Genomic DNA, 26,713 nt, shown 5'->3' with positions numbered 1-26,713 from the left:
TGAACCTGAGTCTGAATCTACCTACCTTTCAAAGTCTTGCTGAATTACATTCAACACACACAAAATGCTGGAGGAACTCAGCAGGCCAGGCAGCATCGATGGAAAAGAGTACAGTCAATGTTTCGGGCCAAGAACCTTCATCAGGACTGGAGAATAAAAGATGAAGGTGGGGCAGGGGAGGAAGAACCACTAGGTGATAGGTAAAACTGGGAGGGGGAAGTAAAGAGCTGGGAAGTTGATTAGTAAAAGAGATACAGGGCTGGAGCAGGGGGTATCTTATAGGAGAGGACAGAAGCCATGGAAGAAAGTAAAGGAGAAGGAAAACCAGAGGGGGGTGATGGACTGGAAAGGAGATAAGGCGAGAGAGGGAAAAGGGGATGGGGAATGGTGAAGCAGAGTTGGGGGGGGGGGGTCAGTATCAGAAGTTTGAGAAATCAACTTCATGCCTTCAGGTTGGAGGCTACCCAGACAGAGTATGAAGTGTTGCTCCTCCAACCTGAGTGTGGACTCGTCATGACAGTGGAGGAGACCATGGACTGACATGCTAGAATGGGAATGGGAAATGGAATTAGGTTGGGTGCCCACTTTGCTCAGGTTTTGTTGTTATTCCATTTCACTCATACACTTATCTAGTTTCTCTCTGTATCTCAGCCCTTCACCTCAACCGCTTCCCGTGTTAATGAGCCCTACAAGTTTACCAACTCCTCCTGCAGGGAAATTTCTCACACCTTTTCTCTTTCTTTGCTTTAAAGGGGATACCATATAGGTTCAAGACTGGTAGAAGACTTTCTAGCTCGGTCAAACATTACACAATGCCGTAATTTCCATGACACGGCGGAAGTCATTGCTAAGGTAACATTTGCTTGCATGTATCAGGGGATTTAACCTGCAAAATGGGTGGATCTGGGAATTATGAAATGTTACAAAATTAACTACATGTTGTGGCCACTTTATTAGGTACCTCCTGTGCCAAATAAAGCTTGTTGTGTATCCACTTCAAGGTTCGACATGTTGTGTGGTTCAGAGACGCTCTTCTGTACACCACTGTTGTTATGTGTGGTTATTTGAGTTACTGTCACTTTCTATCAGTTTGAACCAGTCTGACTACTCTCCTCTGACCTCTCTCATTAACAAGGTGTCTTCACCCACAGAATTGCCCATCACTGGATGTTTTATTTTGTATTTTGCACCATTCTCTATAAACTCTAGAGACAGTTGTCCATGAAAATCCCAGGAGATCAGCAGTTTCCAGGATACTCAAACCACCCCATCTGGCACCAACGATCATTCCACAGTCGAAGTCACTTAGATCACATTTCTTCCCCATTCTGATGTTTGGTCTGAGCAATGAACGAACCTCTTCACCATGTCGACAAGCCTTCATGCATTGAGTTACGGTCACATGATTAGTTGATCAGATATTTGCACTAACGATCCGGTGTACAGGTGGCCATTGAGTATAGATAAAGTCTGTGCCAATCCTAGTGTGATGTACCCATCCATTTTTCATAGACACAGTGACGAATATGCTCTCAAAGATTGAATTGCTTGTTGAAATACACACAGAAGTAGGTCTTTGAGCCCAGCATTGGCATGCTGGCCCATCTATGGAATATTATTTGGCAGCAGTGGTGACACAGATACTCTGGATATGTTTCATACATCTGGCCGGGCTTCCTAAGGGTTGAGCAGCTAATGGGAAGGTCCATACTGTGTATAGGTGTTAAGTCCAGCGCTGCTTGTGGGCTGGCATTAGCTTTCGTACACTTACCCAGTTCCCATCCATTTCCCTGGGACTTTAAACTGATCTTCCTCTCAACCATGGCATCACACTTCTGATTTCAATGTCCTGCCCTGTACCTCATCTTTCTGATTCTTCCCTCCTTCCCTCCTCAGCACTCCTAACACAGTCCCCCGCAAGCTTTCTGATCTTCCTCCTCATATCTTCCATCCTCCTTCTTACCCCTCTGATTCTCTTCCTTCGCCATGGCCTTTCCAATCTCACACTGACATCTCTCAACTTCACCAAACGGGTGGCTACTCCAACGTCTCCAAAAAGCACCTATCGACCTTCTGCTCTGACCTCCTCCATTAGGGCCGTTATCTGGGTTCAAGGTACATGTATTAACAAAGTATGTATGCGGTATTCACCTCTGAGATTTGGCTTCTGCAGACTGCCACAAAGCAAAGAAAACCGTGGAAGTCAGTTCAAAGAAAAACATCACCCCCCCCCACGCAAAAAAATTGTGCAAACAGCAACAAAAACATCAATCAAACCCACACCTCCCATGTGCAAAAAGCAAATTGTGCAAACTGCATACCCCATAACCCCCTTGACCCCCAACACCTCATCAACTAACTCTATCATCCATGCTCTTTGGCCTTCAATCCAATCCTTATTCCAATCTAGGGTCCCTTATCTAAGAAAGGACATGTTGGCATTGGAGAAGGTCCAGTTGCAGTTCTCAAGAATTATTCTGGGAATTAAAGGGTTAATATATGAGGAGTGCTTGATGGCTCAGGGCCTGTAGTCACTGGAATCTATAGGAATGAGGGAGAACTCAATGAGATTTTCTCATTGAAAACTATTGAATAGTGAAAGGCCTAGATTGGGTGGACGTGGAGAGGATGTTTCCTATAGCAAGGGAGTCTAGGACCAGAGGACACAGACTCAGAAAAGAGGGATATCCTTTTAGAACAGAGATAAGGAGGAATTTCTTCAGCCAGAGGGTGGTGAATCTGTGGAATTCATTGCCACAGACAGCTGTGGAGGCCAAGTCATTTGGGTATATTTAAAGTGGAAGTTGATAAGTTTTTGACTAGTAAGGATGACAAAGATTACTGGGAGAAGGCAGGAGACTGGGCTTGAGATGGATAATAAATCAGGCATGATGGAATGCAGAGCAGTAATTGGTCTGAAGGCCTAATTCTGCTCCTATATCTTATGGTCTTCTCGATTGTTGACCCTCTCCTCACCTTTTTCCAGTATTGCAGCCCATTCACAACACATCTGCTGTTCCATCGTCTTTTTGCTTTGGTTGACTGCATCAGAGAGCTCCATGAAGTTCCCTCATACAAAACTGTCCTGTCCTCCCTTCTTACAGCCTTGGCCCCCTTTAACATTAGCCTGTTATTTATATACACAAGCACATCCCAAAATTGCAAGATGTTTATAAATCCTGATGTGATGCAGAGACCAGTTTAAATATTGATGGATTTTGAGTAGCATTAAAATGATTGCAGTCGATAAAGTGCATTTGCATTAATAATAATGTGACAGTTCTGATGCATTAACTATTCCACAATATGCCAAGTGGAAAATCTGAATTGCAAATGTCATTCATTCCTTTCCTGAGATCAATAATGATCTCGTAATATCTTATTAATTCTATCAGACTTTTACACCTCTGGGCCACCATTTTCTTTCGGATTCTGATGGGGGTTGTATCTGATCCTTCCTGAGATCTTCTCTGAGTGTTTTATGAGAGGTGTGGTCTGTGCTCATCTCATTCAGAGATTGGTGAAGCCAGCAACAGAACTAGCGATATGAACTTGGAAATAAATCGGAAGATCGGGTGGTTGAGTTGTCCTCTGATCTTGGCAGTTTATTTCCATGAACCTCAACTGGCTGTTACGTGGCATGACCAACTCTCCCAAGTGTCTATCCATGAAGATCAAAGAGGCACGAATTCCACTGGGCATCAGAGAAAACCATCGCGCAACCAAACACGCGGCATGCAAGAGAATCCCTTGAGGTGTGGCTTCCCGTGAACAATTCTGTAAACAGACATGTAGACCTCAATCCTATTTATGAGCCATGCAGGCAAAATTCCAGACCGCAACACGTGAATTTCACCCAATCAGCAACGAGATTTCTTCCCAAAATCAGAAATCAGTTTCAGTAATGACAAGCATCCAGCTGATTGATAAGCATATGCAGGCCAAGCATTCAGAGGACACATCGCAATTAACAGTGCACCGATGATGTCTCCTCATATGGTGAGGAGGACATACTCTACAGGAAGGACATCCTGGTTGTAGAGGAAGTGCAGCGTAGATTCACAAGGTTAATTCCTGGGATGTCTGGACAATCTTATGCAGAGAGGTTAGAGAGACTGGGCTTGAACACGCTGGAATTAAGGAGATTGAGAGGGGATCTGATTGAAACATATAAGATTATTAAGGGATTGGACAAGATAGAGGCAGGAAATATGTTCCAGATGCTGGGAGAGTCCAGTACCAGAGGGCATGGTTTAAGAATAAGGGGTAGGTCATTTAGGACAGAGTTAAGGAAAAACTTCTTCTCCCAGAGAGTTGTGGGGGTGTGGAATGCACTGCCTCGGAAGGCAGTGGAGGCCAATTCTCTGGATGCTTTCAAGAAGGAGCTAGATAGGTATCTTATGGATAGGGGAATCAAGTGATATGGGGACAAGGCAGGAACCGGGTATTGATAGTAGATGATCAGCCATGATCTCAAAATGGCAGTGCAGGCTCAAAGGGCCGAATGGTCTACTTCTGCACCTATTGTCTATTGTGACAGAATGTTCGTAAGTAAATTGCCAAGATCAGAGAACAGCTCAACCCAATATGGACTTGCAAATTAGGAATCCCAATTCTCTTCTTCCAGTCAATGGTCAATGACTTCTATGCTGTAAGAGGAAAAGCTTAATGTCCTACATGGACAATAATCTGCACTAGTGCAAGGTTTCCTACAGGGTAACTTGCATGTTGAGTTGGTGTAAGGAAGGCAACTCATTTTGAGAGGCCTAGATTATAACAGCAAGGATGAAGTGCTAAGGCTTCATAAGGCATTGGTCAGACTGCATTTGGAGTATTGTGAGCAGTTTTGGGCCCCTTATCTGAGAAACTGGGGGGCAGGGTTTAGATACCAAAGGAGGTATAAGGCACTCCTTCCCTCTGCTAGCCTGCAGGCCACCCTTGGTCAAAGTGTAGCAGCAACTTCGCCCCCAGATCAGGGTCACGTGAAGCCATGGGAGCAGGAAGTGGATGGTTGTATAAGCAACTAGTGCATATCACAAGTCCTGGTTACGCAACCACTGATACCAAGCAGACAATCTCTGAAGGGTATTGATAATGGCTGGGGTCACCCATCTTGTAAAGACACTGCTCAGAAGGCAATGGCAAGCCACTTCTGTAGAAAAATTTGCCAAGAACAATCATGGTCATAGACCATGATCATCCACATCATACAACACAGCACATAATGACAATGATGATGATGGTATTTAAGAAAAGGTGTGCTGGCATTGGAGAAGGTCCAGAGGAGGTTCACGAGGATGATCCTAAAAATGAAAGAGGTAGCGTATGTGAAGTGTTTGATGGTTTGGGGCCTGCACTCTCTGGAGCTTAGAAGAATAAGGGATGATCTCATTGACACCAATCAAATATAGAAAGGCCTAGACAAAGTGGACATAGGGAACATATTTCCATTAATGGGGAGTCTGCAACCAGAGGGCACAGCCTCAGAATAGAAGGACGTCCCTTCAGAACAGAGATGAGCAGGAATTTCTTTGGCCAGAGGGTGTTGAATCTGTGGAATTCATTGACGCAGATGTCTATAGAGGATAAGTGATTGGGTATATTTAAAGTGGAGTTTGATAGGTTCTTGATTAGTAAGGTTATGGAAAGAAGGCAGGAGAATGGGGTTGAGAGGGATAATAAACAGATTTGGGGGGGGGGGGCGTCCAAATGGCCTAATCCTGCTCTTATTTCTATGGTTTTATAATTTATAAGCAGGTAAACTGAAGCCACTCACTACTCCCCACTCCCTACGTAGTGGTGAATTTACATCGGACTTTCCGGGTGTTTTCAAAGCCAAAGTAAAGTTTATTATCAAAATTTTAACCAAAGCTTTGGCCAAAAAAAAAACAGCCAACGTAGCATAGAGACTATCTAGTTCAGTGCATTTTACGTGTCTTCCTAATGATCCACCAATCATCAGGCACTTTAACCAGAGGAGATAACTTCACTCACCCCATCACTGAAACGTTCCCAATACCTATGGACTCACTTTCAAGGACTCTTCATCTCGTGTTCTCAATATTTATTGCTTATTTATTTATTATTATTATTTCTTGTATCTTCTGTATTTGCAGTATTTGTCTTTTGCACATTTATTGTTTGTCTGCCCTGTTGGTTTAAAAGTTCCATTTAATATCAGAGAATGTATAATATATACAAATTGAAGCAATAAACTTATTTGGTCCATTTAGAAACTCCTGTGGTCCCCAGTTTCTTATTTTTTACTTGTAGCTCCTACAAAATCCTCCACAGCCCACGTTGAAGACTACTGGGTTAGCCAATCCTCTACAGATTACCTATTATCTCTCATATTCTTATCTGCTCCAGTGATCAATTGTGTTACACATTATCAAATGACCTTCTGGAAACCCATATATAAGTTGCAAGAAAAATTTATGAACCCTTTGCAGTTACCTGGTTTTCTGCATTAGTTACTCATAAAATGTGGTCTGATCTTCATCTAAGTCACAATAATAGACATACACAATCTGCCTAAACTAATAACACTCAAACAATTGTACTTCTTCTCATCAATACTGAGTACATTATTTAAGTAATCACAGTCTAGGTTCAAAAAAAGTATGTGAACCTCTGGGGTAATGCCATCCAAAAAAGCTATTTGGAGTCAGGTATTCCAATCAATGAGATGAGACTGGAGGTGTGTGTTGTAAAGGTGTCCTGCCCTATAAAAAAGAAACACACAGTCAAGTTACTGATGGAGCCTGCTCTTCTCAAGGAAGATCTATTTATGTGCTCCATGCCTCAATCAAAAACGCTTTCAGAGGACCTTAGAAGAAGAATTGTAGGGATGCATGAAGGTGGAAAAGACAACAAAAGCATTTTTAAAGACCTGAGTGTCCATCAGTCCACAGTAAGAGAAATTGTCTACAAATACTGTTGCTACTCTCCCTAGGAGTGGATGTCTGCAAAGATCACACCAAGAGCACAACGTGCAATGCTGAAGATGAAAAAGAGCCCAAGGGTAACAGCAAAAGACCTATAGAAATCTCTAGAACTTGCTAAAGTCTTAGTTCATGTGTCCACTATAAGAAAAACACTGAACAGGAATGGTGTTCATGGAAGAACACCATGTAGGAAACCATTACTCTCCAAAAAAAAATTGCTGCACGTCTCAAGTTTACAAAAGACCACCTGGATGTTCTACAACTCTTCTGGGATAATGTTCTGTGGACAGATGAGCCAAAAGTTTAACTTTTTGGCAGAAATGCATATTGCACTGTTTGGAGTAAAATGGGCACCTTATACCAACACCAAAACCTCATCCCAATTGTGAAGCATTGTGGAAGGAGTATCATGGTTTGGGGTTGTTTTGCTGCATCAGGGCCTGGACAGCCTGCAGTTATTGAACATAGGAACATAAGAAATAGGAGCAGGAGGAGGCCATCTGGCCCATCGACCCTGCTCCGCCATTCAATAAGATCATGGCTGATCTGACCATGGATTCATCTCCACCTACCTACCTGCCATAACCCTTAATTCTCCTAATATGAAAAATCTATCCAGCCTTGTCTGAAATATATACCTACTGAGGTAAATATATTTATTGAAGGAACAATTGGCTTGTTTAAAGGATGACCGATTGGCTGGCTTTCACACCAACGCACTGGCTTCCAGTTCCAGGCACCCCAGTGGCATCAGAATAGAGCATGTAAGTTCCTCAGTCTCTTTGCTAGGGGCTCGCCTTCAGAGAGGGTCACAACTAGAGCTGAAGGACCACTGGAAAAGTGTGCTGAAGAAAGGAGAACCCACACACACTTGCTTGTTGAAAGTTTAGTGTTGTAGTTTTGTAACTTGGAGGGGACTTATCGAAGTACCTGTATGAGTTAGAATTGCTATTGAATGTTCAGTGTCATAGTTTTGCAACTTAGAGCACTTATAGAACTCTGCAAAAGTCCAGGCACATAAATATACGAGGGGTGATTGATAAGTTTGTGGCCTAAGGTAGAAGGCATCAATTTTAGAAAACCTAGCACATTTATTTTTCAACATAGTCCCCTCCTACATTTACACACTTAGTCCAGCGGTTGTGGAGCATATGGATCTTGGACCTCCAGAAAGTGTCCACAGACGGGTGATTGATAAGTTCGTGGCCCAAGGTAGAAGGAGATAAGTTATACAGCTCTCGTTACATACACATGCAGGTCAACTCTTTGAGTGATTACACAGAAAGTTTGAAGATAATAACTCATCTCCTTCTACCTTATGCCACGAACTTATCAATTACCCCTCATAGCTATGATGCCTAAGATTTTTGCACTGTATTGTATTTGTCAATGTGGACTAGAGAGCAAGTTCATAAATTTGGAGCAAAGGATGTTGGCAATAGTGGGGGTGGAGTGCTGTGGGAGGGGTGTGGAACAGATGGCTGCGAAGGAGTGCTGGGGGTTGGTGGCACAGGTGCAGACACACCCGGCCCTGAGACACCAGGCAAGATCATTTGATTCCAGGCAATTGGTTATTGATCATTACAGAATGTCTCTCTGGTGCTTCTCACTCTCTCTCCACTCCCTACCCCTTTTCCCAACCATGATTCCCTTCTCCTTGCCCCCTTCCCACTCTCAGTCCACAATAGAGACCCATAATAGAATCAGTTTTATCATCATTCACATATGTCATGAAATTTGTTTTTGTTTTGTGGCAGCAGTACAGTGCAAAACATAAAATTACTATGGTACTGTGCAAAAGTCTTAGGCACCCTGGCTACATATATGTGGCTAAGACATTTGCACAGTTCTGCAGATAAGTATGTGTTTGACTTAGATATGGGTTGAATGTTTCACTGCTTCTTTGTAAATAAATATTTAACATGCTTACTTGCAATTAGTTTCTTCTGTCTCACTTACCGAGTCTGCTTCCACAAAACCACACCACAGAACCCTGGTCAGATCCCACTTGGAGTATTGTGCTCAGTTCTGGTTGCCTCACTACAGGAAGGATGTGGAAACCATAGAAAAGGTGCAGAGGAGATTTACAAGGATGTTGCCTGGATTGGGGAGCATGCCTTATGAGAATAGGTTGAGTGAACTCAGCCTTTTCTCCTTGGAGCGACGGAGGATGAGAAGTGACCTGATAGAGGTGTATAAGATGATGAGAGACATTTTAGTCAGAGACTTTTTCCCAGGGCTGAAATGGCTAGCATGAAAGGGCACAGTTTTAAGGTGCTTGGAAGTAGCTACAGAGGAGATGTCAGGGGTAAGTTTTTTACGCAGAGAGTGTTGAGTACGTGGAATGGGCTGCTGGCAACGGTGGTGGAGGTGGATACGATAGAGTATTTTAAGAGACTCCTGGACAGGTATGCGGAGCTCAGAAAAATAGAGGGCTATGGGTAACCCTGGGTAATATCTAATGTAAGGACATGTTTGGCACAGCTTTGTGGGCCGAAGGGCCTGTTTTGTGCTGTAGGTTTTCTACATTTCTGTTTCTAGAAGGGTTTTGCTAAGGATGATACTGATAGTTGTTCCCCAACAGGGGTTTCCAACCTGGGTTCCATGGACTCCTCAGTAAATGGTTGGGATCCACAGCATAAAAAGTGTTGGGAACCCCTGTTGCCCAGGCATTTCTGCGAATGTCATATGAAACAGACTAAGCTTTATGTATTTTTGCACGTCAGGTTGCGTTCAAGATGTACCTTGGTGTGGCTGCCAGAGTGACGTTTTGGACTCTGGCTGGAGATGACTGCTCACTATTCTTGGAGAAGAACCCACTGACGGACTATGTGGAAATCCCCAACAAGCATTCCTGTTTGCTCTACTCCAACATGATCTGTGGCATCCTGAGAGGGGCACTGAAAATGGTATAAGAATCAAAAAGGGGAGTGTACTTTACCACAGCTCTTATTGGTGTATGTTATTGCTACTTGGCAAAATGGAGCATTTGAAACATTGCCCGATTTTTACACAGGTTAGAGAAATGTTTGAAGCAGGAAAATGTAACAAGAGATTAGTTTGGATTGCTGTACCGAAGAGTCATCTGAGGAACAGTAGGTTATGTGGTTGCAGTGAGTTATAAATGAATTCAGAATCAGGTTTATCACTGACATATGTTGTGAAATTTGTTGTTTAGTGGTAACAGCACAATGCAATACATAAAATACATTGTAAGAAAGATATATAAAAGAAAATAAAATAAGTAGTGGAAAGAGAGAGCAGAAATAGTGAGGTCGTGTTCATGGGTTCATTGTCCATTCATAAATCTGATGGCTGAGAGGGTAGAAACTGTTCTTAAAACACTGAGTGTGTGTCTTCCGGCTCCTGTACCTCCTCCCTGATGGTAGTAAAAGGAAGAGGGAATGACCTGGGTATTGAGGGCCCTCTGTGCAGGATGCCTCCATCTTGAGGCACTGCCTTTTGAAGGTGGTTTAAATTCTGCTCCGAAGCAGAAAGATGATGCGGTCTCAGGACAAGGGGATGGGAAATGACAAACCTCAAGGTGTTAACACCAATCTGAGCCAAGTTTACAAGTTTAATGACTGTTCAGAAGAGGGAAGAAGCTGTTCCTAAAATGATGTGTCTGCCTTCAGACTCCTGCGTCTCCTCCCTGATGGTAGTAATGGGAAGAGAGTGGTGGGGGTCCTTAAGGAAGGGTGGTGTCATGTGGCAAATGAAACAACACAGTAACTTAAAACCTGATAGATTTTGGTAGGAAGACTTAGCAGAGGCAAATTAAAGGATACAGTTCTGAAGAGGCTTTAAGAAGCTTTTGAAAATGTTTTAGGAACGGCTTCTTCCCCTCCACCATCAGATTTCTGAACAGACAATTGTTATATTTTACAACTTCAAAACATTAAACTAATTCAAGGGAAGACAGGGAAGTCCAAACTACAGGTATAACTTTAAACGAGGCGTGTAAGTATCACACGGCAGCGTGATGATGATGCAATTACATATAACCCATAATTAATTGTTTTTATAAATTAGAATGCTTAATCAAACGATATATATACAAGATTACTCAAAATTATTGAAATGTTAAATACAATGAACATCTAAGCTCTCTAGTTTTGCTTGCTGTTTGCCTATTTATTTACTTTTCATCGTATAATAGCGGCACGGTAGTGACGTGGTTAGTACAACACTTTACAATGCCAGAGATCAGGGTTCGATTTTGCTGCTGTCTGTAAGGAGTTTGTCCGTTCTCCCCGTGACCATGTGGGTTACTTCTGGGTGCTTTGGTTTCCACCCACATTCCAAAGACATACCAGTTGGTAGATTAATTCGTCATTGTAAATAGTCCCGTGATTAGGCTCGGGTTAAGCAGGGGATCACTGGGCAGTGCAGCTCGAAGGGTCGGAAGGGCCTGTTCTGCACTGTATCTCAATTAATAAATAAATAGGGTGTACAGTTTTGAAGAAGCTTTCTGAAGACACTTTCTGGAGCAGCTTCTTCCCTTCCACCATCAGATTTCTAAACAGACAATGAACACATAAACTCACTATTTTTACCCGCTTTTTGCACTACTTATTTAAATTTCATAATATATATTTCTGTATTTTTTACTGTAATTAAGAGTATATTTTATGTATTGCACTGTCTTGCTGTCACAAAACGACAAATTTCACAAAAATGTCAGTGATAGCAAACCTGATTCTGAGGCAGAGAGACCTGGCCGTATCCGTGTGTAATCATCAAACATGGCAGAGCAGGTTGAGAAAAAGAGATCCAGGACTTCATAATGAAAGACAGTGAAAGCTAATGAAGTCATGATGAGCCCTTAACAGAAGACCGAGGAGCACTTGATGGATCTGGGCCTGGTCTCACTAGAGTTTAGAAGAATGAGGGGGATTTCATTGAAACCTATCAAATCTCGTAAGGCCTGGATAGAGTCTATGTTCCCTATAGTGGGAGAGTCTAAGACCAGGGAGCTCAGCCTCAGAATAGAAGGACGTCCTTAAAGAACAGAAACAAGGAGCAATTTTTTGAGCTAGTGGGTGGTGAACCTGGGGAACTCGTTACCAGGAATGGCTGTGGAGGCCAAATCATTGGGTATATTTAAAGCGGAGGTTGATAGGTCCTTGATTAGTAAGGGCATCAAAGGTTATAGGGGGAACACCTGAGAATAGGGTTGAGAGGGATAATGAATGTGTTTCCAGAGAGGAACATCTGGCAGCTCCTGGACTGTATTCCTTTGAGTTCAGGAGAATGATGGGGGGAGCTCATAGAAACATTCTGAATATTGAAAGACCGGAACAGATTAGATATGGCAAAGTTATTTCCCATGGTAGGGAAGTCTAGGATAAGAGGGCACAACTTCAGGATTGAAGGATATACATTTAGAACAGAGATGCAGAGAAATTACTTTAGTCAGAGGTGGTAAATCTGTTCAATTTGTTGTCACGAGCGGCTGTGGGTGCTAAGTCATTGGGTGTATTTAAGGCAGAGATAGATAGGTTCTTGATTAGCCAGGGCATCAAAGTGTGTGGGGAGAAAGCAGGGGAGTAGAGATGATTAGAGGAATTGGATCAGCCCATGATTGAATGGCGGAGTAGACTTCTAATCTTATGGTCTTATGGGCTATGACTGGTTGGGCCGCAGCTGTGGTATTGCATCCAGTGTGGATTTCCATGCTCTATAGAAAGATGAGGATCAAAGCTCAAAGTAAATGTATTATCAAAGTACATATACATCACTATATACAACCCTGAGATTCATTTTCTAGTGGGCATACACAGTAAATCCAAGAACCATAATGGAATCAATAATGACCGCATTCATCAGGATGGACAAGCAACCAGTGTGCAAACGATAAACTGTGTAAAGAAAGAAAACAATAAGTAATAATAATAAATATGTAAGCAATAAACATTGAGAACATGAGATGAAGAGTCCTTGAAAGTGATGTACTGTAGAAAAGGTTTATTCCTACCGTTCAGGGAAGAAACATAACTGGCAAAGGTACTAGAGCTGACATGAGGGAAAAACTCATTTAATGCAGTGGGATTTTGGATCTAAAATGTTTCAACTAACAGGTATGATGAAAGTAAACTGAATAACGATTTCAAAAGGCAACCAGACCTTGAAAGAGGAAAATGTGAGTTAGAGTGGAAGTTGTTCTGTTATACTTGCAAGTCGTCAGTATTAAACTTGAAAACCCAACTGGTCTCCATCTTGGTTGTCAGCATTGTTTGATTGTGCGTCAAGTTAGCTAATGCAATTTGTATTTCTTTTAATAAGGAAAACAAAGATCAGTAAGCAGTCTGTTATTGTCTCTTTTGAGTAACATCTACTAAAAAGTTTATTGCATATTTATGTTTTTTGTATTTGCAGTTTGTTGTTGAGAGAAGTTCTCCACTCAGGTATAAGAGCCTGATGATTGAGGGGTAATAACTGTCCTAAACTTGATGGTGTGGGACTTGAGGCTCCGGTACCTCCTTCTTAATGGCAGCAGTAAGAAGAGAGCATGGCCTGGATGCCGATGGCCCTACCAAGGGTCTGTAGAAATTGGGCTTTGTTATTCCCTCTTTCTTCAGATCCTGGTGCAGTTCAGCAAAGCAGACAATATAACCTTTGTTAGGAGTGGTGCGTAAGTGAATGTAAACGTTTCCAGATGTGACCTCCTGTCCCTTGCACTGCGCACAGAATCTTTCTGGATTTGAACTTCAAACACTATCAATCTTAACAATCCCCATGAATATTCTCCCCCAGGATACAACCGATAGAAGAGATTGTTCTGCGTTTGAGCTCGACTGTGTTGAATCACTTGGTTAGAAGAATGTTGAAAAATCTCACAAAGCAAGCCATTTATTTTCAACTGCCATGTTTTTAAAGTAAGGTCAATTCGATGGATTTTCTTTCTGCTGTGTCTCACTCAATTTGCTGCAACATATTGCACTTAGTTTCTGGGAAATGTGGACAAAGAATGTAGGGAAGTTCCTCACCATTCACTCAAGGAAGTAGAATGCAGTATTGTATCCAATGGATTGACCTTCAGATGTACTTTCAGTTGCCATTTTATTAGGTACCTCCTGAATCTAATAAAGTGAACACTGAGTGTATGTTTGTGATTTTCTGCTGCTGTAGCCCATCCATTTGGAGATTCAATATGCTGTGTGTTCAAGATGCTCTTCTGCACACCACTGTTATATTGTGTGGTTATATGAGTTACTGTCAGTTTGAGTTCTAGAGTCCTTAACAGTGACTTCAACACTGAACTGATCCCACTACCTGTAACTTCACGTTTAAGGACTCTGCAACTCGTGTTCTCAATATTTATTGCTTACTTTTTTTTTTCCTTTTTGAATTTACATTTCATTGTCTTTTGCACATTGGTTATTTGTCTGTGCCATTTTTCACCAGTTCTGTTGTGTTTCTTTCTATTTATTGTGAATGCCCGCAAGAAAATAAATCTCAGGGCAGCATATGGTGACAAATATGTACTTTGGTAATAAGTTTACTTTGAACTTTCAACTTGGGAGCTGAGTTTGCCCCGGGACACAATCAGCCCTTAGTCTAAAGAATGGGATTCATTTCAGAGTCAGAATCAGGTTTAGTATCACTGGCAAGTTGATAATGCTGTAGGTCGTGAAATTTGCTGTTTAGCAACAGCAGTACATTGCGATACTGCAATATTAAAAACCAGAAATTACAAGAAGTATATAGAAAAAATTAAGTTAACTAAGTAGTACAAAAAGAAATGAAAAAAAAACAATACTTAGGTTCATGGGTTCACTGGTTCATCATCTGAGGCATTAACACCCAGGAACTTGAAACTGCTCACCCTTTCCTCTGCTGATCCCTCGATGAGGACTGGTGTGTGTTCCCTCGACTTCCCCTTCCTGAAGCCTACAATCAATTCCCTGGTTTATTGAGTGCATTTCAATAAAAATAGAGATGTATCAGCATTACACAAACTTCAGGCAGAAACCATAAGCAATATACACTCAGTGGCCACTTTATGAGTTGCCTCCTGTATCTCATGAAGTGGTCACTGAGTTTATGTTCATGGTCTTCTGCTGCTGTAGTCCATCCACTTCAAGGTTCAATGTATTGTGCATTCACAGATGCCCTTCTACACACCCCTGTTGAAACGTGTGTTTATTTGAGTTACTTTTGCCTCCCTGTCAGCTTGAACCAGTTTGGCTATTCTCCACTGGCCTTTCATATTAACAAGGCATTTTCATTCACAGAACAGCTACTCAATGAAGGTTTTTGTGATTTTCACAACATTCTTTATAAACTCTAGAGACTGTTGTGTGTGAAAATCACAGGAGGACCGCTGTTCCTGAAATACTCAAAACTCCTCGTCTGGCACCAATAATCAATCCACAGTCAAGGTCACTTAGATCACATTTCTTCCCCATTCTGATGTTTGGTCTGAACAACAACTGAAGCTTTTGACCATGTCAGCATGCTGTTATACATTGAGTCTACTGTGATAAAGTGCTTGAGGGGTTAGTTATGGCTAGAATTACCCTGTCTCAGCAAGGTCCTGGGCCCACTGCAATTTGCCTACCACCACAGTAGGTCTATGGTGGACATCATCTCATTGGCTTTTCACACAGCCTTGGATCACCTGGACAATCCAAATACCTATGCCAGGATGAAGCTTATTGACTAGAGCTCAATGTTTAATACCATAATTCCTAGAATTCTGCTCAAAAAGCTCCAGAACCCGGCCTCTGTACCTCCCTCTGCAACTGGATTCTCGGCTTCCTAACCAGAAGACCATAATCTGTGCGGATCAGAAATAACATCTCCACCTCGCTAACAATCAACACTGGCGCACCTCAGGGGTGTGTGCTTAGCCCACTGCTCTACTCTCCCTACACCCATGACTGTGTGGCTAAAATGCCATCCATAAATTTGCTGATGATACAACCATAGTTGGCCAAACTTTAGGTGGTGACAAGAGGGCATGCAAGTGCGAGATATATCAGTTAGTTAAGTGGTGTCACAGCAACAACCTTGTACTGAACTTCAATAAGACCAAAGAACAGATTGTGGACTTCAAAGCGGGTAAGAAGAGGGAACACACACGTCCTCATAGAGGGGTCAGAAGTGGAAAGAGTGAGCAGTTTCAAGTTCCTGGGTGTCAAGCTCTCTGAGGATCTCTCCTGGGCCAACAAAGAAGGCACGACAGTGGCCATATCTCATTAGGAATTTGAGAGAACTTGTTATGTCACCAAAAACACTCGCAAATTTCTACAGATGTACTGTGCAGAGCATTCCAACAGGCTGCATTTCCAGCTGCTGTGGGGAGGGGAGAAGGGCATGCTCCATCGAAATAAGCTGCAGACAGTCAGCTCCATCATGAGCACTAGCCTCCGTAGTATCCAGGACATCTTCAGTGAGCGGTGCCTCAAAAAGGCAGCATCCATTATTAAGGACCCTCATCACCCAGGACATGCCCTGTTCTCAGCAGGCTCAAAGGGCCGAATGGTCTACTTCTGCACCTATTGTCTATTGTCTATTGTTACCATCAGAAATGAGGTGCGAAGGCACACACTCAGTGATTCAGGAACAGCTTCTTCCTCTCTGCCATCAGATTTCTGAATGGACATCGAACCCATGAACACTACCTCACTACTTTTTTATTTCTATTTTTGCACTACTTACTTATTTTAACTATTTAGTATACTTACAGTAATTGTCAGTTTTTTCTCTATTATTATGTATTGCAGACCATCAGTGTACATCAAATATCTTTGGTCTAACGAGACCGAACAAGAAGTTACAATTTCATGAGCTAATTGAAAATGAAAATCAATTCACCTTACATGTTTGTATTAATTAGTCTATTCCTCTCCATTCTATTTATTTATGTCAGCATTGTTGTAGCTGTGGTACTGGAATTCATAAGATTATAAAACATAGGAGTACAATTTGGTCACCTGGCCCATGGAGTCTGCTGCACCATTTCATTATGGCTGATTTATTATCCAGCTCAACTCCATTCTTCTGCCTTCTCCCCATAACCTTTGACGCCTGACTAACCAAGAATCTATCAACCACTGCTTTGAATATACTCAATGTCTTGGCTTTCACAACTGTCCATGGCAATGAATTCCACAGATTTACCATCCTTGTGGCAAAGAGAATTCCTTCTCATCTCTGTTCTAAATGTATTCTGAAGTTGGACCCTCTGGTCCATGACTCATCCACTATAGGAAACATCCATTTTGTCTAGGCCTTTCGATATTCAATATGTGAACCCCCTCTGGACCCTCTCCAATGCCAGCACATCTTTTCTGAGATAAGGGGACTAAAACTGCTCATGGTACTCCAAGTGTGGTGTGACCAATGCCTTATAAAGCCTCAGACACACCTTTGCTCTTATATTCTACCCCACTAAAAATGAATTTTGCATTTGCCTTCCTCACCACTGACTCAACCTGCAAGTTATTCTTTAAGAAATCCTGTATGACTCCCAAGCTCCTTTGTAGTTCAGATTTCTGATCATTTTCCCCATTTAGAAAATAGTCTACGTCTTTATTCTTTCTACCAAAGTGCATGGCCGTACACTTCCCTACACAATATTCCATTTGCCACTCTTTTGTCCATTCTCTTGATCTGTCCAAGTTCTTCTGCAGACACCAGATCACAATACTGACCCAGTGGAACACCACTAGTCACCAGCAGCCAACCAGAATAGGCCACCTTTATTCCCACTCTTTGCCTCCTGCCAATCAGGCAATTTTCTTTCCATGCTAGTATTTCTCCTGTAATACCATTGGCTCTTATCTTATTAAGCACTTGATCAAAGACCTTCTGAGAATCCAAGTAATCAATCTCCAATGACTCTCCTTTGTCTATCCTGTCTGTTACACAAAGAATTCCAATAGATTTTTCAGGGAAGATTTTCCCTTGAGGAAACCATGCTGACTTTGGCCTATTTTATCATGTGCCTCCAAATACGATCTTCATAATTTTCCTGTAATACCATGGGTTCTTAACTTGATAAGCTGCCTCAAGTGTGGCACCTTGTCAAAGGCCTTCTGAAAGTCCAAATATACAACATCCACTGTATTCCCTTTATCTATCCTAGTGTTATTTCCTCAAAGAATTGCAACAGGTTTGTCAGGCAAGATTTAGGGAAACCATGCTGACTTTGTCCTGTCTTGTCCTCTGTCATAGAAACATAGAAAATAGGTGCAGGAGTAGGCCATTCGGCCCTTTGAGCCACCAGGCAGGAAGTGTGAGAGGGTATTAAGTCATTATTCATTAAGTCCTGTCACCAGGCACTCCATAAGCTCAGCCTTAACAATCGACTCCAACATCTTCCCAACTACTGAGGTCAGACTAACTGGCTTAAAACGTTCTTTCTTCTGCCTCCTTCCCTTCATAAAGAGTGGAGTGACATTTGCATTGTTTTCCAGTCCTCCAGAACTCTTTCAGAATCTGGTTGGGTTGAGCTGTTCGCCGATCTTGGCAGTTCGCTTTCAAATGTGTTGTCACCATACAAGGAGACATCATCAGTGCACCGAACAGCAGCATAAGACCATACGACATAGGAGCAGAATTAGGCCATTCAGCCCATTGGTCTGCTCTGCCCTCCCATCATGGCTGATCCTGGATCCCACTCAATTCCATACAACTACCTTCTCACCATGCACTTCAATGCCCCGACCAATCAGGAAACGATACCTACGGACTTGGCCTCCACCACAGCCTTCCACTCTCTGGCTAAAAAGAATCCTCCTCACCTCTGTTATAAAAGGTTGGCCCTCAATTTTGAGGATGTGCTCTCGAGTTCTGGATACTCCCATCATAGAAAACACCCTCTCCACATCCGCCTTATCTAGTCCTTTCAACATTCAGCAGGTTTCAATGAGATCCCCACGCATTCTTCTAAATTCCAGTGAGTACAGGCCCAAAGCTGCCCAATGCTCCTCATATGTTAACCCCTTCATTCCCGGAATCATCCTCGTGAACCTCCTCTGGACTCTTCCCAATGACAACACATCCTTTCTGAGATATGGGGCCCAAAGCTGTTGACGATACTCCAAGTGCAGCCTGACTAACGTCTTATAAAGGCTCAGCATTATCTCCTTGTTTTTATATTCTATTCCCCTTGAAATAAATGCCACCATTGTATTTGCCTTTTTTCCACAGACTCAAACTGTAAGTTAACCTTCTGGGAGTCTTGCACGAGGACTCCTAAGTCCCTCTGCACCTCTGATATTTGAACCTTCTCTCTATTTAGATAATAGTCCACCCTATTGTTCCTTTTACCAAAATGCATTATCGTACAATTCCCAACACTGTATTCCATCTACCACTTCTTTGTCCATTCATCCAATTTGTCTAAGTCCTGCTACAATTGCATTGCTCCCTCCGCACTACCAACCCCTCCACCTATCTTTGTATCATCCACGGACTTTGCCATAAAGCCATCCATTTCATTATCTGACAAACAATGCGAAAAGTAGTTGTCCCAATACTGACCTCTGGGGAACATCATTAGTCACTGGCAGTCAAACAGAAAAGGTCCCTTTTATTCCCACTTGCTACCTTAATTCCTTGAAGTACCTATTAAGCTCATCTGCTATTTCTTTGACCCCCATTACTACCTCACCAGCATCATTTTCCAGTGGTTCAATGTCAACTCTCACCTTCCTTTCACTCCTTATATATCTGAAAAAAAAACGTTTGGTATCCTGCTTGATATTATTGGCTAGCTGGCCCTCATATTTCATCTTTTGCCTTCTTAAAGCTTTTTAGTTGCCTTTTTTTGGATTTTAATATCTTCCCAATCATCCAACTTCCCACTGATTTTAGCTACCTTATATGCCTTTTCCTTGGCTTTTACACAGTCCTTAATTTCCCTAGTCAGTCATGGTTGCCTACCCCTGCCATATGAGAACTTCTTCTGTGGGACATATCTATCCTGTGCCGTGTGAACTATTCCCAGAAACTTCAGTCACCTCTGCTCTGCTGTCACCTCTGCCAGTATCCTCCTCCAATCCACCTGGGCAAGCTCCCCTCTCGTGCCTCTGTAATTCCCTTTATTCCATTGCATTACTGATACATGTGACTTATGCTTCTCCTTCTCAAATTGCAGTATGAATTCAATCACATTATGATCACTGCTTCTTAAGGGTTCCTTTGCGTTAAGCTCCATAATAAGATCTGGGTTATTACACAGCACCTAATCTAAGATAGCCTTTTCCTAAGTAGGCTCAAGCATAAGCTACTCTAAAAAGCCATCTCATAGGTATGTAACAAATTCCCTCGCTTGCAATCCAACACCAATCTAATTTTCCCAATTCCCTTGCATATTGAAGTCCCCCATTACAATTGTGCCATTACCCTTATTACTTGCCTTTGCAATCTTTACCCTATATCGTGGCCACTATTTGGAGGCCTATATATGACTCCCATAATGCTTTTTTACCCTTGCAGATTCTTAACTCCACACACAGAAATTCAACATTCTCTGACCCTATGTCATCTCTTTCTAAAGCTGTAATTCCATCTCTCACCAACAGAGCCACATCACCGCCTATGCCTTCTTGCCAGTACTTTCAATACAAAGTATATCCTTTGATGTTAAGCTCCCAACACATGGCCTTCTTTCAGCCACAACTCAGTGATGTCCACAACATCATACCGACCAATCTCTAATGGCGCCACGAGTTTGTGCATCTTAGTTTGAATGCTATGCACCTTCAATCCTGCATTTTTTACCCTTTTAAGTTTTGCCTCGGTGGTACAACCTAACTCTTTGCTCTGTCTGCATTTGTACCTAATCATCAGCTTGTCCTTTCTTACATTAATCATCTACTTGTAAACTGTTCGCTCATCCTCACTCTGTCATACTGGTTCCCATCCCCCTGCCATATTAGATTAAACCACTCTCAGCAGCTCTAGTAAACCTGCCCGCAAGAATAGTGGTCCTTCGCAGATTCAAGTGTAACTCATCCCTTTTGTACAGGTCCCACCTGCCCCAGAGGAGGTCCCAATTCTCCAGAAATCTGAATCCCTGCCCCCGGTCCAATTCTTCAGCCACACATTTATCTGCCACCTCATTCTATTCCTATCCTCACTGTCACGTGGCACAGGCGGTTACTACCCTTGAGATCCTGCGTCTCAGGTTCCTTCTGAACTCCCTGTATTGTTTTTCAAGACCTCCTCCCAGAGCTAGTCCTCTGTCCTGGGCTAGTCTTTCAAGTTGTCCCCACTTTTAGCCCATCCTCCCCCAGGGAAGAGGTCTTTGAAGCTCCTGTTGACATTTCTGTAGCACTGGGTTTTTACGGGATGGGGTTGCTACCCCCAAGCCCAACTCCCCTTCTTTTACAGCCGGGCTTGTGACTGTCCATAGTGAAGTTCTTGTATTTGCACAAGTTGCCTTCATTTGCATATTGGTTGTTTGACAGACTTTGTGTGTAGTTTTTCATTAATTCTGTTGTATTCCTTTGTTTCACTGTGAATGCCTGAAAAAAAAAATGAATCTCATGGCTGAATATGGACATACATATAATTCAATATTAAATTTAGTTTGAGATTTGCAGACTGTTGCCCCTAATTTTGCTCTTAGATCTAGTGAGTTATAGTTGAAATTCCTGAGAGCTCCTGAAATTGTTTGTACATGAACAAAGCAGGGGTCTGCCAAACGTCTCCCACCGAGGTGGGACAATACCTGAGGAAATTCACACGCACAACGAAGGCGCAACGTTTCTCAGACATCTGACTCTTGTTTTTTGGTATCTTCAGGTCCGTCTGCAAGTGGATGTTCAACTTCTTCAGGATTCAGTCAAGGGGAACAACGTAACGGAAATAAGAATGAGGCTGGTGAGAAAACGCAAAGTGGTTGTTACTGCTGATAAGCAGCAAGAATAGCGCTTCAGAAAGCTGCTGGACATCTTTCAGTCAGTGGCCACTTCGTGTAACTAATAGAGTGGCCACTGAGTGTATGTTCGTAGTCTTATGCTGCTTGTAGCCCAATCACTTCAAGGTTCGATGTGTTTTTTGCTCAGAGATGTTCTTCTACACACCACTGTTGTAATGCATGGCTGTCTGAGTTACTGTCACCTTCTTGTCAGCTTGAACCAGTCTGCCCATTCTCCTCTGGCCTCTCTCATTAACAAGGCATTTTCACCCACAGAACTGCTGCTCACTGGATTAGTTTTGTTTTTTTTTGCACCATTCTCTGTAAACTCTAGAGACCGCTGTGTGTGAAAATCCCAGGAGATCAGCAGTTTCTGAGATACTCAAACCACCCCATCTGGCACCAAAATTATTATTCAACATTCAAAGTCACTTTGATCACATTTCTTCTCCATTCTGATGTTTGGTCTGAACAACAGTTGAGCCTCTTGACCATCTCTGCATGTTTTTATGAGTCGAGTTGCTGCCACATGATTGGCTGATTAGATATTTGCATTAATGAGCATGTATACAGATGTACTTAGTGAGGTGGCCATTGAGTGTAGATGACAAGGTTACAGCAGCAATGAATGAAGAATCATAAGTATTATCTTTTAATGTGATTCTTAATTTATAGGTTAACAATGTACAGTAAATAACATATACAAATCTATGCACAAGACATTAAAACTCTGATCCATCGATGCTGCAGGAATAAAGCATAATTGGTGATTGTTAAAGCAACACCATCAAGTTATTATTAGTCTGAAACACATTTTGGTGTTTTACTGTCGTATGCACAGATTTGTGTTAAAGTCTTAGGCACCCCAGATACAGAGGGTTAATCCTCCGCACTTCCTAGAAAACAAAGCAGCAACTAGCTTCTTGTCATTCGTTATGTGCCGTGTTGCATGACATGGGCAATCATGGTCTTTCGTGACCATGGTTGTTCTCAGCAGCTTTTTCTACAGAAGGGGTTTGTCATGGACTTCTTCTGGGCAGTGTCTTTACAAGATGGATGACCCCAGCCATTATCAAAACACTTCAGAGATTATGTGACTGGCATCAGTGGTTGCAAAACCAGGACTGGTAACATGTACCAGCTAGCTTCTACCCCATTGTAATAAGACTATAGTGGTTCCTTAGTATGATAAGATGGGCTCCTAACCTCACAATCTAACTCTTGCATTTCATTGTCTACCTGCACTGCACTTTCTCTGTGGCTGTTACACTCTATTCTGCATTCTCTTATTGTTTTACCTTGTTCTACCTCAGTGCACTGTGTAATGATCTGCTCTGTATGAACAATGTGCAAGACAAGCTTTTCAGTGTATTTTGGTATATACAACAATAAAACAATAGTGTGGGCTATCAGGCATTTGATTCTGTCAAATATATTTAACTTTTTTGATTTTAAAGGAACATTTTTATGTGTTTAAAGGTGTCTAATCAGAAATAAGATAGTTTAGAAAATGCAAAAATTTTAAATTAACTACAACAAAAATCCTTAACGTACCAGAAATTAATAGACAATATTAAAAGTAAATAAAATCTTATCCATCGTTTTCAAGATTGGTCAATAAGTGGGGTTGCATTTCTTATATCGGGCATGGCTGTGGTAGGGTTGAGTGACAGGATGTTCATTTGAACTCCACCAGTGGACTCGGTGCTCTGGTGTCTGACCTTCGTCATGCTGTGCTGACGGGACAATTAGTGAGATGCTGGTCAGGGACTGGAGGATCGCTGAAGCAAACATGATCCATCCCTTAAACACAAGAGCTTCTGTAGATACTGGAGATCCAGAGCAATAAACACAAAATGCTGGAGGAATCCAACAGGTTGGACAGCATCCGCTGAACATCGATTTCTCCCACCTCCTCCTCCTCCCTTTTCCCATTCCCCATTCTGGCTCCCTTCTTACCCTTCTCTTTTCATCTGCCCAACACCTCCCACTGGTACCCCTCCTCCTTCTCTTTCTCCCATGATCCACTATCCTCTCCTATCAGATCCATTTTTCTTCAGCCCTTTACCTCTTCCACCTATCACCTCCCAGCTTCTTACTTCCTCCATCTACCTGGTTTCACTGATCACCTGCCAGCTTATACTCCTTCCCCTCCATAACCCTCAACTTCTTATTGTGGTTTCTTCCCACTGATGAAGGGTATTGGTCTGAAATGTTGATTGTTTATTCCTCTCTGTAGATGCTGCCTGGCCTGTTTAGATCCAGCCCACTGTTTCTTTGAACAATGAGTGTTACGGCAGAATCTAATTTTGCAAAGATTCAAAGCACATTTATTATCAGAGAATTATACACCTTGAGATTTGCCTGCTTACAGGCAGCCACAGAGCAAGAAACTTGAATAATCCAATTCAAAACGCAAAACACCAAAACCATTGTGCAGAGTAAGAGAGAGAGAGAAAAAAAAACCAGACTGAGTCCCAGATCCGCTCCAGGAGCAGCCGGAGTAGGCCCAAGCCTCACTCCCTAGTGTTCACACCAGTGGGGCAGAAATGCACACCAGCCAGATCAGTTCACAGCCTAGTCGCCGCAGAAAAAGGAACGAACATTCGCGGGACAGCGAGCGAAATCAGCCCTACCCTCGACTCTGTATCTGACACTCGGGCCTCCAGTCTACGTGGGCAAGCACTGGGTAGAGCCGCATTTCAAGTGCCCTGATACACTTGGGCCGCCCCACCCAAAGCTGTTCTCGATCTCATCAAATTGGCTGGCACTTGGAAGGGCATCAAAACTCGTCGACTCCTCTCAAAAACGCTCTCTCCGCCTCAGGCAGCCATACCACCAACTCTGATTGCGAACCCGGCGGTCCAAAAATGTGGCGCCTTGAAGTGCCCCTGCACGGCTCCTTCCCCAAACCAGCCTCGTCTCCGCCTGCCTCCTCACTGTCTGCAGCGATCGTTCACCACAATTCGCTTCATGAAGGGTGTTATAAGTAATGTTTTCAGTCGATTCTCTTGCATTATGATTTACCGGTAAGCTGTCGCACATCTTCAGTAGCGCCATCGGAGTTAGACTCTTTATTTTTATTGGACGAGGACCTATTGTCTGCACTGTGTGCAGGAGCAGTGCAAAATGATTTGCCTTTGTCAAACAGACCCCAATCCACAGTGAGGTCAGTTGTGATGTTGTAGAGCAACCCACACAAAATGCTGGAGGAACTCAGCATGTCAGGCTGCATCTATGGAAAGGAATAAACAGCTGACACACCTCATCAGGGCCCAGACCCTTCATCACTGGCGTTTCGGGCAGCAAAGAAGGTCCTCCATCTCTGGCGGGTTCAGCGCTTATTCCTCAGGACTGAATATTTTAGAGTTTGGGTTATTTTAGAGTCCTGTTGGACCACAAGCTTTTCATGGTTTGTTGGTTTGTGTTCCTCAACGATCCAGAGCCCTATGCTGGCTGGAGTCGGGGCTTTACGCCTTGGCTCTTTGTAGGGTCACCAGAGGTCAAAGGGTAGTCCATCGGTCCTCCAGATTTGGGTGTTCAGCTCAGGGCTACTAACCCTGACTGGAGAAAACAAAATGGTTATGTAAACAGCAATGAAGAAACCTTCTACATCTGAGTGTGATGGTATTCCTGAGTCTCCACCCATGGCTGACAGTAGAGAAAACCAAGAGAAAGCTACTGACCTGATGAAGGAAGCCCTGACCACCGCCAGAGATGGAAGGTCTTCTTTGCTGCCCAAAACGCCAGTGATACAACAGGCAGTAAGTAATTAAGAGTCCTATTTTATACTTGAATAACCACCCTCTGGATTTCAAGGCACAAGAGATTCTGCAGAAGCTGTAAATCTTGAGCAAGACACGTTAAATGCTAAAGGAACTCAGCAAGTCCAGCTTTTTGTTCCTGTTGCTCTGAATTTCTAGGCCATGTGTTTAAATCAAAGGCAAAAGAAAGAGACTCATACTTTGGTTTAATTACTTACTGCACATGGCTTGTTAAGTGCTTAAGATCAGCATGACACTATTATTCAGAACAAGTAGTGTGTTTTCCTCTGCAGTGACTCATTGCATGTTGGAGAAGCATTCTCTCTATTACGATAGTAATCTATTCCGGCCAATTAACTATTTCTTTTATACACCAGCTGTGAATGGATCATTGTCTAGGACTAAGCTGCTTTTGGTTAGTTGTTTGTGCTTATCACAGAGAATTTAAGATAAAGAGCTTGAGGGTGAAAAACAGGAAATACTGATGATATGAAATTAAACGCTGAAGATATTTACAAGGGCCTTCAGCAGGAATGAGCCCGGAACGTTGACTTTATTTTTTTCCATAGATGCTACCTGGCTGGCTGAGTTCCAGCACATTGTGTGTGTTGTGTGGACTTCCAGCATCTGCAGCTTCTCTCATTTGACATTGACAAGGTCAGTTATTCAGTTCAAGTGGAGAGTACAGTAGACTAGTGTGTTCATTGAATCTATTGTATTTCTTTGTTATACTGGGAATGACTACAAGAAAATGGACCTCAGGGTGGTATGGGGACATATACTTTGACAATAAATTAACTTTGATCAGAATTAAAAGCAAAGGATATAACAGATGCTGAAATTCTGACATAAAACATAGACCATAGACCAGCTCAGGAACAGACCCTTTAACTCTGTTCAACACCCTCTTTTGGTTATTATCGGTGGCCATTTTCTTTGAAGGTGTATCCAGTTCCTAGTGTTGAATCGGATTATGGTGTTCCTACAGTCCCATGACCAGATGGTGAGGAGGTTAAGACTATAATACTATAAGACAGAGGAACAGAATTAGGCCATTTCTCCTTGGAGCGACAGAGGATGAGAGGTGACCTGATAGAGCTGTATAAGATGATGAGAGGCATGGA

General features: G+C 42.6%; 1 protein-coding gene across 1 annotated transcript in view; it reads left to right on the top strand.

Annotated features, from left to right (window-relative positions):
* Window positions 1–22,479, top strand: part of LOC140732848 (trafficking protein particle complex subunit 3-like) — a 65,311-nt gene extending 42,832 nt beyond the window's left edge. Inside the window, exons 4-6 of the mRNA XM_073055478.1 lie at window positions 753–852; window positions 9,674–9,856; window positions 21,711–22,479. Coding sequence (XP_072911579.1) covers window positions 753–852; window positions 9,674–9,856; window positions 21,711–21,836 — 409 coding nt within the window. The 3' untranslated portion in view covers window positions 21,837–22,479. The remainder of the gene's footprint in view (window positions 1–752; window positions 853–9,673; window positions 9,857–21,710) is intronic.
* Window positions 22,480–26,713: the final 4,234 nt, after the last annotated feature.

The sequence above is a fragment of the Hemitrygon akajei genome, chromosome 9 (genome assembly GCF_048418815.1).
Source record: "Hemitrygon akajei chromosome 9, sHemAka1.3, whole genome shotgun sequence".
Classification (NCBI taxonomy): Eukaryota; Metazoa; Chordata; class Chondrichthyes; order Myliobatiformes; family Dasyatidae; genus Hemitrygon; species Hemitrygon akajei.
Note: the sequence above shows the minus strand (reverse complement) of the source record. Positions and strands in the feature narration are given on the sequence as shown.